The sequence below is a fragment of the Pithys albifrons genome, chromosome 3 (assembly GCF_047495875.1).
Source record: "Pithys albifrons albifrons isolate INPA30051 chromosome 3, PitAlb_v1, whole genome shotgun sequence".
Taxonomy (NCBI): domain Eukaryota; kingdom Metazoa; phylum Chordata; class Aves; order Passeriformes; family Thamnophilidae; genus Pithys; species Pithys albifrons.
Window position 1 is genome coordinate 53,778,029 of NC_092460.1, and position 16,173 is coordinate 53,794,201.

The 16,173-nt window shown below is 36.2% G+C and overlaps 1 protein-coding gene across 7 annotated transcripts in view; it reads left to right on the top strand.

Moving 5' to 3' along the window:
* Positions 1 to 16,173, top strand: part of ANKS1B (ankyrin repeat and sterile alpha motif domain containing 1B) — a 437,255-nt gene that overhangs the window by 155,888 nt on the left and 265,194 nt on the right. For all 7 annotated transcript variants that reach the window (XM_071552016.1, XM_071552018.1, XM_071552019.1 and 4 more), the window contains one exon: positions 7,573 to 7,753. In XM_071552016.1, coding sequence (XP_071408117.1) covers positions 7,573 to 7,753 — 181 coding nt within the window. The remainder of the gene's footprint in view (positions 1 to 7,572; positions 7,754 to 16,173) is intronic.

Here is a 16,173-nt window from a genome sequence, read left to right on the forward strand (position 1 = left end):
CACAGTGTGTGTGAGTGCACTTAATTATGGTTCAACAGGATGCTAAAACAAATGTAGAAATTAAAGCAGAATAACACCCCGTTGTTAAAGGTGTTGTTTTTAGACTGTCACTTGTACATGCATGTGTCTTTCTTGGTTAAAGTTGGTTGCTTACCTAGAGAGATTGTCTAGACTGTGATTCCTGATTCAGTTTAAACACACATCATACAGAAGAGCAGAACATTTTTCCTACCTGAACTTGTAACAGACCAGGTGAAATGCTGAGCATAAAGGTAGTTCAGGTACTGAAAGGTGCATACTACACTATTAAAATGAGCTTTTAGCTCTGTAAGGTTGTCATCTATGCTGTTGAATTGTTAACACAGTCCTGGGTATGATTCTGGTCCTGTGCCTTTCTCTTTCTTCAAATGTATCCACTCTTGGTCCTGATTTGGCATTTGAATGGGCTAAGCACCATTCCTGGCAGGTAATTCTGCTTTGAAGACACTTCTCTGACACATAATGAAGTTTAGTGGTAGAGGTGTGAACAAATACATTCCAGTTGCCCTGCCCTAGTACATATAATGCTTGGAAATAGTAACACACTCAGAATTTGGAACATTAAAGACTTACCTATGGTGCCTTGATGGGTATCTCACAGATTCTTAGCACTTGTCTTTGTTTCTCTGTAGTATGGGTGGGTTTGAGCACCTTAGTTATTCACTAATCTCTTGTCAACATTTGAAGATACACCTCATTTTCACACATGTGTGTTCTCTGTAGCATGCAGCTTAAAAACAGCCATCACCTTGGCCTTTCAAATTTGTGATATAAAAATAACATGATATAAGCAATTTTCATAATCTGTGGGTCAAAATGGGATGTTGCTAACAGCTGGAAGCTGAGATTTTTTGAAGAAAATGGTCTTACATCCATTTTTCAACTGTTTCAGGGAAAATAACACTTCTTTTTTTAAATCTTTGAAAGTTAGGAAATTCATAGCTGAGACATTCCTCTTGTTTATCAAATTTATCTCTTGCAATTTGGAGCTCAATTCAAGCAATGTTTTCCCAGGATAGGTGTAGTGGTGTATCTTCAAAATCTGATCATATCTGTCAAGGAGGGAAACCTCTACAAAGGTGTTGCAGTTTTTAGCATTCAGGACTACCACTGCTCTCAACCCACAGCTGCAATATGGTTTCAATTAAAATAAAAATAGAAGGCAAGGAAAATGAAAAGTGTGGGAAGATCAGTTTTTCCCTTATTTATTTCCAGTCTGATTTGTCATCTGAGATAAGACCACAGGTAGAAGGGGGCAGCAACCCTCTGACCTTTGCACTCTCAAGTGAGTGACTCCTAAGGCAGGAGCTGGTGTAACATGCACAGAGGAGAACGGAAAGCACTGTGTGTATATGGTACCTGGATTATGGAACCTGGTACCTGATTAGCAAATCTGCTCTTGCTACTCACACAGGATGTGAGCAATGTCTTTCCCTAAATTAAAAATCAGTCAAACAGAAGTTTTGAGGACTTTGATGCTGTGATGCCATAAAAAATAATTTATTTTTGGAACACATTATGCTTTTAGTATTGAAAAGGATCTACAGTTAAAATGGCAGTTAAAAACCAGTGGAAGTATTTTTTATTTTCCTTTTTCCCCCTATGATTTTGTAAGCTCCCTGTTGTGGCTGCTTGGGGTATGTTAGTTGCCTGTGCTTGTGTAATTTCTTCTTTCTATTCTTAAACTAAGATGCAAGAATGTCAAGATGGGTGCTGAAGTTGCCTATATTTTATTTTTAATTGTCATCATAATTTAAGATAAGGCTCTGTGAAATGAAAAAGAGAGAATTATGTTACCTTATGAAAAAGGCAATGTGTCTTCAGCTTGTTTAACGTGGTATTTTGAGGCTTGACAGAATAATTGATTCAGTATTCTAGTAATAATTCAATGCAGTCTTTCACTTCCAGGTGACATAGATGAATCAAACTAAGATACATTGTAATCTCCAGTTTTTGCAATTTCAAGGCTGCTTGATCCACTTAGTTCAGAATCTATAAATCAAATAATTCTTGGCAGCAACATTGACTGACGTGAATGTATCAGACCTGATGATTTCTGCAAATCAAACTAAGGTTCTGGAGACAAGAGTAAACAAAGAAGCCTGTCCTGTCACAGGCTGTGATTTACCAAGAAAATTATGAGTGTTTTCAGCATTTATGTAAATGTACATGAGCAAAAGAGACAAAGATGCAAACAGAGATGGTACGCTGGGATGTTAAGGCAGAAGCCAGAAACTATAAAAGTGGCATGAAAGTTGTATTTGAAAGGGAGGACAGAGGTTGGAATTGGATGCACTGAAGGACAATGAGAGGGATGGAGTGACTGACAAAGCCAATGTGAGGTACGAGTTCGTTTGAGAGATCTTGATGACAAAACCACAGAGAAAGCAGAAAAGCAAGGTTTGAAAGACCAAGTAGAGCTAGAATCAATTAGGATACTGTGAAGGGTGTTTTAGAGTAACATAAGTAGTTATGAAAGGAATGTAACAATACACAGAAGAAAACAGAAAAAGAGAGGTGCCCAGAGAGGTTGTGGGTGCCCCATCCCTGGAAGTGTTCAAGGTCAGGATGGACTAATGGCCTTCAAAAGTCACTTCCAACCCAAAGCATTATATGATTCTGTGAAAAGGAAAATGAGTGCATAGAAAGAAAATGAGATTTTAGAAGGAAGGAAGCTGGAGAATGGAAAATTTCTGAAGTAGGAGTAAGGTGATCAGAGAATGGAAAGAATGGAATAGTCTGGGCAGGTACCAAAATGTCGGATTTATGTGACCACATGACTACACTCATATTGTGTTATATGTGTGAGATGAGCCAGCGGGAAAAGGTTGCAGCCTCTTACTTGTTTTGGTAAGTCTGTATTTTACGTGCTAGTAGAAATTTGAGAATGTGGGTTCAGTTCTCTATTCTATCATGCATTTTGCATGATATGACTGAAATCAGTTTTCACATTATGTAGGGCAGCTGGAATTTGGCAGGATTTGCCAAATGCATAATTTCCTTAGGCTCATTGGTTCTCAGTGATTTAACAAATCACACATTTGTCCCTTGGGAAAGCTCTATACCCTAGTTCAGCATCTGTAAAATGGGACAAATAGCTCTTCCATAGTAAAGTGTTGTGAAAATTAATTTTTAAAACACTATAATGGTGCTACGAACACAAACCCCAAAGATGAAAGAAGGCAAAGACACAAGCCTGTATTGCAGAGTACATCAAAGCTGGAGAAATATTTTGGTATTGGATTGAGAAAGGAATATTTCCCTACTCCCTCTGCTAAATGTAGTTAGAAATATTTGAATTATCTCTTCCATGCTCCTGGTGTTACATGCCAGTCACAGTAGCATTACAGGATTTGCATGCAAATCCCATTCATGAAAGCAGTAAGTCCTTAATTGTCTTTTTAATAGAAAAGTAATTCAGTATGTGTGTTTTAATACCTTTCCTGTTTTTGCAGTTTTGGAGTGGTATCTTTCATTGATACAGACCGAACACGAAATATTCTTATTAGACCTGATTTGATAGTTATTTAAATCTTGTTATTGCAGTATCTTTAAAGATGTGTGTTGATATATTTTTGCTTTTGCATTGATAAGGTTTCTTCATTAGCCTGATTTGGTGTGCTGTTTTAGGATAGTCTAGGATTTTCTGAGTTAGTATTATGACAGTTGAAATAATAGTTGTGAAGAAGTGTCTTAAAGGTAAGCTGAGTCATTAAAAAGTTTTAGACATAACAAGTAAATTAGACATGTTAATATAACGAATAAAAATCTACTTAAGGACAATTTTCCATGCAGCTATGTAGCATGCATATTGGGGTGAAGTTAAGCCATAAGTATGCTATAATTTCTAAGTACGTCCAGAACTTTTGAGTAGTACAAAGAAGGGCACGTAATGACTGACAAAGCTGGCTACAAAGAAAGAAGTATCATCTCTTTGGGGCAGAGTTTTGTGTTTGTACAATCTCCACAGTGATGAAATCTTGACCCCTGTCTAAGTTATAGTATTCCATATAGTAAATAATCTTCCTGGAATTTTTCAGAACCTGTCTCCAGAGTTCTTGGTAAATGTAGTTAAGAGGTGGTTTTTGCATATGCAATCCAGGAAACCAAGGCTTCTGCCAGTAAGACCGTAGTTCACTTCAGATTCTGAAAAATGAAGTAAAGTTTCTAGTGTGTGAGTAGATGTGAGTTAGAGGTGGGATTCAATCTGGAATTAGAACACTTGTGCTTTCATTTCTGTAAATAAAAATATCTGTCTGATTTAGAAATTTAATTTCCCATCATGCTTAGGACAGATGCAGGATTCAATAGTAATCTAATGTCATTTGAGGTGCTATAAAGTTGTCTTTGAATTGTACATGGAGGATGACAAGTATGATATAGGGCATACACAGAGGAGACCTGCACTCTTCTGAAGGGCAACTGGAGGCCAGGTGGGATGTCACAGGAAGATAACTGGAGTGAGGTGAATTGTTCTTTGGACTCTATTGGTTGTATTGACTAGATCTCAATTGACTGTTATGGGAGCTTGAATAACTAGTGTAGATGTAAATAGCTATGCTGTAAATCTAGTTATCTAAATCTGGAATGGAATTTAATCCTAACTGTAGAGAAAAGATTAATTCATTTCTACTATTTTCTTGTGCAAATGATACTTCAGGGAGATAAAGGCAGAGAGATGCAATCAACACATACTAGTTCACTGCGTCTCTCAGCTTATGTTAATGAACAATTAATGTACTTTAACAGCATAACATTTTGCAAGACCCAGCAAAAGTGCAAAAGGCTCCTGTAGTTAGCTACAAAAGTTCAGATGCTAGATTCCTGTGTAATTATGTAGAAAAGTTATTGGCACATGATGAGAGATGGACCATGTTAACTCCAAACAATATAGCAGAAGTGTAATGCTGTAGAGCAGTAGAGACTGAGCGAGCTTCTGTGCAGAATCCTTATATTGGAAAGACATACTAAAACAAGATATGTTTCTCTGAATTAAGAAAAATAATAGTGCCCAAGACCAAAATCAATAGGAGCTATTTTGTATCACCCAAGTCAACAGATGGTTGCCTTTTTTCACAACAAACGTAAAATATATTTCTAGCTTCCATAATTGTTTTTGAAACTCACTCTAGAATTATTATTTATCACTAACCCATGTTCACATAACAAATCATAGTTATTTGTTGACAGACACACTTCTGGAATCTGTGAGCACTTGTTAGCTAAACTAATCTGTACCAGAAGCTTCGAAAGAATTTGGGGTTCTTTTGCTTGTTTGTTTACCTCGTCCCCTCCTCCCTCCATCTGCCAAGACCTCACAGATGCTTTTTTGTGAAACTTTTAAAAGATGGTAGAGTAGCTTGTAGTATTACACTGAGGTGTAGCCAAACAACTGATCAGCCTTAAGGTAATAAAAGGCCAAATGGGGTACTGGATGCTGCTATTCTGGCTCCAAGTGAGGGGCACACGGGCAAAGCAGTTGCTGGAGACCTGACTAGGCAAAGGCCAGAGCAGTTGCTTTTGAAGCTGCTTTGGAAGACAGAGCTGGACCATTCCAGCTGCCCATTTAGGTAGGAACTGTCTCAGCTAAAGAATAAACAGAAATATCACACATCTTGTTAATTGAAGTGGCCCCTTTTCATCTCAGGAGCTGAAGTCCTGCAAATCTGCAAAGACAACATTGCTTGGGAAAGCGCCAGAAACATGCTTCTAAATGGCTGGAGATCTTTTTCAGTTTGAGAAATAATTAGGTCATTTGTGACTCTGTTGTCTAGCAAAAGTGTGTCATTTAGGTTTAATTAATACACATGAATGTTTTTGGTTTGATCAGAGAGTTATTTTGGCTCATGTCCCAAACAATGACTTTCAACTAGACTGTTTGATGTTGGAGCCTGTCCCTGCTCATTGAACTCTCCCATGAAATTACTAGACCTAGGAATCATCCTTTCAAAGCAGAAACTGGTTTCAGTTATTAAAGAAAGTAAATCCCCTCAACAGACCATAGATCAGTTCCAGATGAATGCCCAAATTTCTCTTTGCAATTTTTCTCAGTTTTAACAGGACACAGTTAATTCACATGGTGCCCAACACAGCTTTAAGAAATAATAAACATTATGTAAACCTAAGTCTATTTGATTTTTTTTCTGACATTCCTATAGAAAGAGTGGATTTCTACTGAAAACAGCCTGGTTTGGTATTTGTAACACAAATATTGCAGGACTTGTAGCCTAAAAGTTAAACAGAACACAAAGTAATTTGAAAATTACTCCACGGGGATAGATGGTATTTTATCAGCTAGTTCTAAGTAAGGGGTGGTGAATAGCCTCATGGTCCATGAAAGGTCTTATTGCTCTCCAAGGCAATAATTTAGTCTTGACACTAATAAGCATAACATTCTTGACTTTTACAAATATTCTGGCCTGTTAAGCTTAACGTGCTAGAATAAGAAGAGATAAAGCACCCTTTACTTTTTTTTATTTGCATTTTCCAGCTTTAGTTATCTAAGGCAGCAGTTCTTGAGAAGATTTTTGCTGTTGTAAAATAAATATACAGACCACGATAAACCATGGCCTCCTCTCTTTTGGAGATATGTTTCGGGTCATTGGCCTTGAAGGGGCAAGAAGCATCGTGGGGTTGGGATATTTTCAGTTTGAAGCTGGATGAGTGCTGCAACAGGCTATTTAGCATGACATTGCAGAGCAGCAGTGGCCTGTGGTTTATAACCCATGACATCGAGCACTACAGTTATGTCTGCATTAATAAGTAGCGCAGTGCCAGGGAACAGATCTGTTTTGTGGAAGATTTGTTGCTGACCCGGTGACCACACTATATAGAATTAATTTCTACACCTTATGTGTAGATCCACCTGAAAGAAAGGAGTTTCTCATGCTCTGAAGCTGCTCTACAATCAAAAGCACAACCATTAAGTGGGGTCTGTTCAGAGGTTCACTTCAAAAGTAAATGTTTGACATAAAGCAGTACACAGTTCCATGAAAACTCATGAAAAAAGTTTGATTTTCATGTATGTTTTTGAAGCTGGTAATGTTCCCCTACGCTTTTAGATGTTTCAGTCTTGGAATATTTAAGGCATATCCATCAATGGAATAAACAGTAGAGGGTTGTTTTCGATTGATGAGCACTTGGTATTATTTAGTAAACCTCATTATATGGCATCAACAGGCTAATTGTTTTGCAAGATGTACCCAGCAATGCAGCTGGTGAAGTGTTTCCTTTCTTAGCAAAAGATGGTTGCAATTATTATATGCAAAGATGTAAAAGACTATTTTATGTTGAATTAAATAGATTGGAATGAAGACATACGTTTTTACTAATAAATATTATTTGAAATTTTGGAAGGAAATTATCTCTCCACACTGCATCTTGTCACATGAAATGATTTTTACTACTATAACCTTTGAGACAAATAAAGACAGTTAAAAGAGAGAAAACCTAGGTAGATTTATTGAATGTTAAGTAATGAAAACTATACAAAAAATCTGTATTTTTCATGCAGAACTTTTGCTTTTCTTCTAGCCCAAGCAACGTACATCCATAGTATCTTCTCTGGAATTTCACCGAATGAATCACAGCCACAATTATTTTGAAATCAACTCATCCATTGGTTGTGCAAGTTTTATTTCTACTCCTGCAATCAGTCCAGCTAATTATTCCTTTGGATCTCTGGAATACAGTCTTGAAGAGAAAGAGCTTCCAGGTATGGAAAAAAAAAGCTTACTTTGCCTGTCAACAAAGATTTATAAAACTATAGAACTTTGGGTTTAAGCTGGAATTGTTTATTTGACAGTGAAATACATTTATTATAAATACACAAAATTAGTCTTTTTTTTTTTCCCTTCTGCACCACAAAGGCTTCTGATACTTCGTGGCCAATATTATTAAAGCACTTTTTTCCTGAATGCTATATTTTAAATAAACCAAACTTTTTTTACAGCCTTGCCTACAATTTAGGTATTTTAAGTTTTGAAATTATGCTGATTCATACATCTATTTTCATCATTGTTTGGTCACTATAGTAAGAATTTTAAGTTGAAAAGATGTAATTAGAAATCATTATGCAATCACCAGTAAAGATAAGGAAGGGAAGATTTCTAGGGAACCTGAGATTGTTTCTGCAGTACTAAAGGCAAAGCAAAAACTTCAAAGTATTTACTCAGATGATAAGAGTTGAATAGAGTGATAGTGTTATTGTATTGGTGAAGGTTTTATCTGTGTAAATGGAGATATACATAATGAAAATGCTTTTAAAAGGATTTAAACATTTTGTTTTTCACAAATCAAAACTTCAGGAGTGGAAAATGGTCAGTGAACCAAGCATTTAGCTTTGTCCCTTCAAATTTCATATGCGAGTTGCTTTATTTAGGGCAAATGTGTAGCAGAAGAGTATGGTATTTGGGAAAGCTGATGTATTGAAACAAATATCTTTGAAAGCTATTTTATGGGATCTGCAAATGGAATTTTAAAGGGATATTGTATTTAAGATACAGAGGTAGATTACTGCAAAATAAAAAATAATACAAATGTTGAAATTCAGCGCAAACTTATCAACTGGCTTCTGTAGCACTGATCTTGAAATGAGATGAATCATCTACATTCCTAGTTGGTAGGGTTTGAAAATTTCAAAACTGTTGCTTTTAAATGATCAAAACTATGATGGAAAACTATTGTTAGGGAACTGTTGTGAAATAAGAGTGAGAAATTCTATGTGCTTTGCTAAAGAGTTTAAGTGATCAGGAATTATTCATATTGAGTTTGTATACTATAATATGGTGTATTATAATCAAAGATCATGTGTCATTAACTTTGAAGCTAAAAGAATGTGCTTATATTTATGTATATAGCAAATATTTTCAAACGTAACTGGAAATAATTAATTTGAATTGTATCTTTTATTTATCTGGGGTAAATTGATTCTTTAGGGGTATGCGCAATTTTTTATTTTTTTTATTTTTTTCCCACTGGAATTCTCTTCAGTGATCATTTTATTCTGGTTAGTCTAATGATACTAAATACTTCATGTTGTTTAAAAGCAAAAATAAGAAAATAGAAAGAACATTCATTGGTCTTAGATAACTAACTTCTTCGGAGTTATGATATTGCACAGTTGTGTTTAAGTTCTTCATAGTATGTGGATCCACTTTACTTTTATCTTCTTCAGTTACTACATTTAACTTTATCTGAACTTGGAACTATATTCACATGCTTATTAGAACTGTAAGTTTCTAATTTGTGAGTGGTTTGATTTATGGATTGAGTGAAAGCTGAATTTCTCTTATCTCTGTCTAAAAGGCTAAGAAAAAATAACAAAGGCAAAATGACTGAAGTTCAGAGCATCTTCTACAAGTTTTTCAAGAGTATGTTTTACCATCAGTAAATCACTAATTTACCATCATTTAATGAAATAATAATAGTAAAATTACAATTTCACCCTCCATTCTCAGCTGGTATCCTAGAATTATTTGAGTAATACATAGGATAACAGATTAGGCACAATCTTAGCCTGAATGAAAAAAAAAAACCTGCAAGATTTTATTTTGCTCATTTAGTTCCTTTCAGCTACTTGATGACAGATGATGCACTGTAATTCTGCAAGAGGCAAGAAGTACTAATGTGAAAAGAGAATAACAAAATCTGGAAAGAATAGATCAAACTTGTCTTTCATGGAAAAGTGTTTGAGGCTTGTCTCTAACCCAGGTTGTTGAAAGCTGAACCTTGAAAAATAGTGGTCAGCAAGGAGCAATAAAACTGGTGTTCTGTGTTTTGCTACAGATTTTTCCTGCATTAGTTAGCCATTTTAATCTGGAAGGTTCCTTTTTCCTTTCCAGATATACGCTGACAGCAACTACAATTCATCATACATCTTGATTCTAATCTTCTGAACTACCAAATAGTTCGGAAAAATTGTGCAACATCTGCACCTTAAAAGAATGTTTTATTTAATAATGATTGAGGATTTCTGCACATTTGAGTGTTTCCTTCTATATTATATTCTTGGCTATTTATGTGTCTTGTGTTGTTTGTGACTTTTTTTTTAGGAAACATCATCAGCAAAAAGCAATGATTATTTTATCATGCATATTGAGGTCAAGGGTCTTCCACCTGATCAGAAAGAAACAATATACAGAAGGAAACCATTTTTATAGTAACTGCAGCTAATAGTTTTCTGTTGCCTTCTCTGAAACAATCAAAATGCTTTTTACAGGGTTTCTAAATCAGGAACTGCCATCTAAATAAGGCATTAGTATTTCCCTACTCAGTTTCAGTGTCTTGTTTTTTCTTCAGAAATCTTGCAATGATTCATTATTATTTAGATGAAAATGAGAGCTGAATACAACAAAACAATTATTCTAATTCTAAAATATTTGTCATTTTACCTCTACCTCAATAATCTGCTACGAAAGAAGGATCAGGCTCTTGTAACTGTTGACATCTTAAAGAAAATTCCTTGTTATGTCTGGTGATTGCAGTTTTACTCTTGATGTTTGCTAATTTCTGACATCCCCTGTTTTGAAACAGGGATCCCAATTTTTCATAAGTATATTTCTATCAACTAGAAAACCACTGAAATCTACCACAGCACTTCATAATCTGAATAACAGTATATGACAACATTTTCTGATTAATTAGCTGGAGAACAGCCACATGTATTGATAAGTATGTGCTTCAGCTTTCGTGTCAGATGGCCTTGTAGAAGAAACAAAACCATGTATGTTCCATGCATGGATGGCAGGAGATACCTTAATATCAGATTGTCTGATGTAAGGATGAAGGCTCTGTTTGTTTTGAACTTTAACTGGTGGAAGAATCTGCAGCAAGTTAATGGAAACTCTTCTCTTACCTCAGTAGGTGTAAGGCGGACTGTGTGAATGCAGCTTTGGTGTGATCTGTTTTCAAAGCTTTATTTACAGCAGGACATTGACTTCATAGGAGCATTCTCGAATTCTGAGTGAATGGTCATGATTTTATAACATTGCATTTCACCTCGAGTTGAAGACCACTGCATCCCAATCATGTCAGCTGCTGCAGATACCAGTGTAGGACGTTACTATACTGAAAGTGAGACTGCTCCATTGCACAGGGAAGTCTTTACTGTGTGTTACTCTGTCCTGCCAAGATGTGAGTAATTTTCTTGATCATTTGAATGCACGTTTAGAGGTGTTCTGTAAGATAACATAAATGAAAAGTTAAATACCTTATAGTCAGGTGATGGTTTTGTGTGAGATGTTCCTCATGTAACTTTGACCATAAACCAGGACCACCAGATGTACAAGATCATTCACTCCAGAAGAGGGCACTCTGGGCTTTCAGGGAGATGCCTCCCTAACCCAGGCCCATGCCTTGTTCTAAACATTCCTCACGTTCTCTTCAAACTGTAAATCTTAAAGATTGAAGGTAACAAAATTGTGGCCATGTTGGTAATACCAGCTTGGCACAGTCAACACTTGCAGGTGAAATTGTCACTCTGAATGATTTTAATTTTTGTTTGACCAGTCAGAATGGATCTTTCTCTAACCCATATAACTTCTTTATGTCTTCTTGTCCTGAGTATAACTGAGCAGTGAAATTAAAAAGACAGTTCTGCAGAGGTTCTTGTTCTGTTTCAAATCCCAGAATAGCTCTGTACTCAGATCTACATATGCAGCAAAAATATCAGCATATATAATCTCATTACAATCTTTAGTTTCAGTCCATTAAAATCTTTAAATTTTCAATAAGTTCTGTATACCCTCATTGTAAAAGAGCATACAGTTTTTCTCTCATCTTTTTGTGGTACTGAAAAGTTTTACTGAGTTTATCTTTTAATTAGAAAGTCTGTCTTCACTGTAGGACCTTAAAGTAGCTTTTACTCTTTTTACATGCCTTGTTTTCTGTCTGTGAGAAACAATATTTAATTCATCTAAGAAGCTACATTTTTCCTTAAAACCACCTAAAATGTACAATTCAAGAATTGAATCTTTAATATGTGGGCTATATTTTTTTTTGTCTTCTACAATGAAAAGTACTATTTGATTCACACCTTTGAATTCTTCTAGAAGTGTCTTCAGATCTTTCTTTACAGTAAATATCTGGTGGAATTGTCCTGTCTCACAAGCCCTATTTCTGAAGCAAAAGCAGCTGTACTCTTAAAGCTCACAGTTTTGTCTTTCTCTTTTGAGAAAATCAAGAAACTCAGCATATTAACATTAGAAACTTGTTTCAGAGGTCTAGTCTAGAATTCCTGGCTATGTTGCATGCTTAGATACAGTAAAAATTTATTCTTCTGCAAGAACGTTTCTTCATGCAACAATAGCAAAGCTGCCATTTGAAGTAGGTCACTTATTTGTCAACATTACTTTCTTATCCAATTACTTGATTTATTAAGCAATATTTTGTGATGTTCATGTAGTCTCCAAGCCTTGTTTCTTCAGTTATAAAAAGTTTTGCAGTTGCTGGAAGTGAAATACAAAATGAAAGGACTACAAAGACATGAAAGATAACTTTTATTGCCAGAGCGTTCTTTTAGGTGTGTGGTATGCAAGTTCATGATGATATGCTTTGTCTGTTAACAGTTCCTTTCTAATTAGCAAAAGAATGCATGGTTTTCCAGTGACAGAAAACCAAAGGAAAATATTGGCTGGCAATGAAATAAGAATAATCAACAAATGCTGTTAGAGAAAGCATTCCCATTTCTTTTATGAGGACATGTGCACCTCCAGTGAGGAAAGGTCTGAAAAAAACTGGTATTACCAGTCTGTATCAACCTGTCATTGATTGAGAACTCTTCTTCAGATGAAACGCCTGTGAAGGTCAAATTCAAACGCCTGTGGAGGTCAAATTCAAGCCCTCTCTTCTCTGGTTTCTATTTTTTCTTCTTCTTCTTCTTGATTACAGTACAACAAATTCTGCCAAGGCATTCCTCAAAACAGGTTAATTTGAACCTTTCCATCTGTGAAGATTATCTGTTTTTTCCCTTCAATTTATAGTTCAGTTCAACTGAGTGTAAATAGTAAGATATATTAGAGCTATTCCAGGAGCTGCTACTGAGGATCACACTCAGTCTTGTCTCATACAATTTATTTTTGTTCTAATTAACTTGTCCAGCAGATGTAGCATGTTCAGGTCTCCTTATGTTGCCCTTCTTTTTGCTGCTTCTAATTCCACTCTTTGCGTAGTTATCCAGGGCAAGACGTGGTCTGTCCCACATGAACAGAGAAATGTAGGGTTGATTAATGTTATAAACTTCTCTTTGTTAACTCTTATTGTCTTTATACAGTCTGGTTTCAAAGCAACAAACTTCATGAAGCTCATTGTAATTATATCTTAGTGTCACAAGTATGTCAACACCTCCAAATATCTCGTGGTAGAAAGGTCACGTGAGGCAATGACTGTAAAACTGAAACTGGTCTGTGCTTGGATGAAACACTAGATACAATATGTCCCTAAATAACAGGCCACCTGAACTTAAAAATAATATTCTTGGAGAAAACTATATTATTCCAAATTAAAAGTTCGTGAGAGTGTTACCTGGCCCTTCAGTAATGTCTTTACAGTGTTATCATTCAGTCTTTTCTCAAGCTTAAATGAATTATCTTAGCTAAAGCCACTAAGATGTTCATGTGAACCTGCTCTCCAAATTTACTGTCTCACATGTCACTATGTGGACATTCTGATTGCCAAAGCAATAATAAGCTAATAGGAAAATAAAATAATTGTAGCAAGCATATTGAAGGAATAAAACTGCAGATGGATCTTGAGGCCCTGTTGTCAGGTACAGCACTGGATGGATGTCTTAATCAAACAAGAAATGACATGAACAGCTTCTCTCTTTTCAAATTGAATTCTGAACCATCTGAGCACATGTGGATCGGCATTTGCTGAGCCACATATGTGCCTATCTTTTATTCAAATGGCTATTCTTCACAGGATTTTCTTTTTTGCTCAAATTATTTGCTTACCATGAATAAAGCCAGTTAGCAACTGCTGTCAATAGGGGGGAGAGAAAATCCCGTATGTTTAAGATACATTTACTAATTTTGAAAGCCTGTATTTTTAGGCCTCAGTCTGGCAAGCAGGAAGGTAAGAAATATAGCAATGCTGTGAAAATGCTGGAGACAAAAGTTTTAGAGACTGTCCTAAAATTGGGGAAGATTTGCCTCAGGATCCTTAGGAACACTAAGGATTACACTACTGTCAGGTTCAGATGTTAGCTATTTCTCTGAATCTTTTTTACACCTGAAGTAAGCATAATGTAATGTCTGTGTGTTTGTGTACATGTCTATTGGCACTATTAAAATCTTGTACACTTCATTTAGTTGCATACTTCCTTGTGAGATGCCAGCACAGATAAATAACACTGCTTCATCACATCATAAAATGTTTTTCTGAAGGAACAACAGGTATTGCAATATTAATTTGATAAAAACTTTTAAAGACCTTCTTTTGAGGAACAGATTATGAACAGATTTTAGAAACAATATAATTCCAAATTTTATTTATTTATGTCTAATGTAGGTTTTTCCAGTTGTAATAATTATCCTGAGATGTAAGGTCAAAAAAAAAAATATTTTCTGTAATGTTCCTTTTGCAATTCTTAGCCATTTTTAGAAGGACAGTAACTATAGACAATACTTGTATTTACCTGATTGTCATATTAGTTAGCTCTTTACTTTGCCAGTTTGGTTTGATATTTTTACAGAGCTGGAAGCGAAATAGCTCCTTAACCTGTAGCAGAACCATTTGCAGAGAGATTGTTTCTGTCTTTGTGCTGTCACCATGCCTTGTGTTGTTTCCTTATCTTTCCATTGGATATTTTATAAATAAGTGTGCTGGTTTAAAGGTGAACCAGCAGGGGAAATGAACTCACCACGAGAGAGATTATAAGTCAGACCTAAAATTTAATAATAATATTACAATAACAACACTGACAAACAAAGGAAATTGCTTTCAACTCACAAAACCCCAGCAGTATAACCCAGTGTCCTGGGGCACAAACCCAAGGGGGGTTGTTTGCCCTTGTGCTGAGACCCCTGTGGTTCCCCCAAGTCCAGAGCAAAAGGAAAAGAAAAACCTGTTGGTGCAGGCGAGGGCTGTGGTCTGGGTGAGAGCGGGGATCTCCTCCTGTTGAGGTCCTGCTGCTGCTCTGGATCCGACAAGAGGTTCCTGAGGTCTTCTTACCCACCCCTTATGTACCCTCAGGGAGCTCTCAGTCCCTCCCCCTGGGCGGGGACTCACACAATGGGTGATTAACTCTGGGAGCCAGGGGGTATTGAACTGTTGATGGCCCATTAGCAGCTCCGCCACCCTCAGGCTGGGTGTGAAGGTGATAATGGCTCCCTGGGCAGCTGCTGCTAATGGCCCATTGTCCTTGGGGAATGAATAGAGGGGGTGGAATACACAGCTTTGATCACCCCCCCACAGTGTTAGCTGGTCCCTCCTGCTGAACTAGGACAATAAGATTGGCCAAGCTGTAGAGGGATGCTCATGTAAAGTTCGTCAGAAGAATTGCCATTGCAAGATAAATGCAATGGGCAAAGAGCACTAGGATATTTTAGTCTTCAGTTCCTCACAGTATTAATTTTGGTACAGGGGTTTTTTTCACTGTTTGAATGCATTTAAACTTATTGTAGCATTATTTAGAGTTTTCTATCTTACATTTCAATCTATTTTTCTTTTCTTGTGTCATATGCTTTTAGTCATATTTAATCACTTTTCTACTTCTTCTCCTTACCAGAATATTTGTATCTTTTAGAGTGCTTTCTGCTCACCAGCTATTTTTCTGAGCCCTATGTGAGATGATTAGAACTGAAGGAAACGGCAAAAAAGGTCATGGAGAACTTTTAGTCCTCTAAGCATACTTTGTCATGTTCAGTTTTATGGAAAACCAAAAGTTCTCCGTATTACATACCACTAGTAACAAAAATTTTTATCTGTTTTTTTTTTCCTAAGATCATTCTGAAATGAAAGACAAGTTCTCTTTCTTGCACACACTCATAAGATTTTTTTTTCTGTTCCTTACTATCCAATTGCAATGGTACTAGCATTGGATGTAATGAATCTCCCTCTTTGTGTTGTTCCATGTTGCATGAAAAGTTATCAAAGTGGATGGGAAAACAAGCCTCCTTTACCTTTGGTAAATAT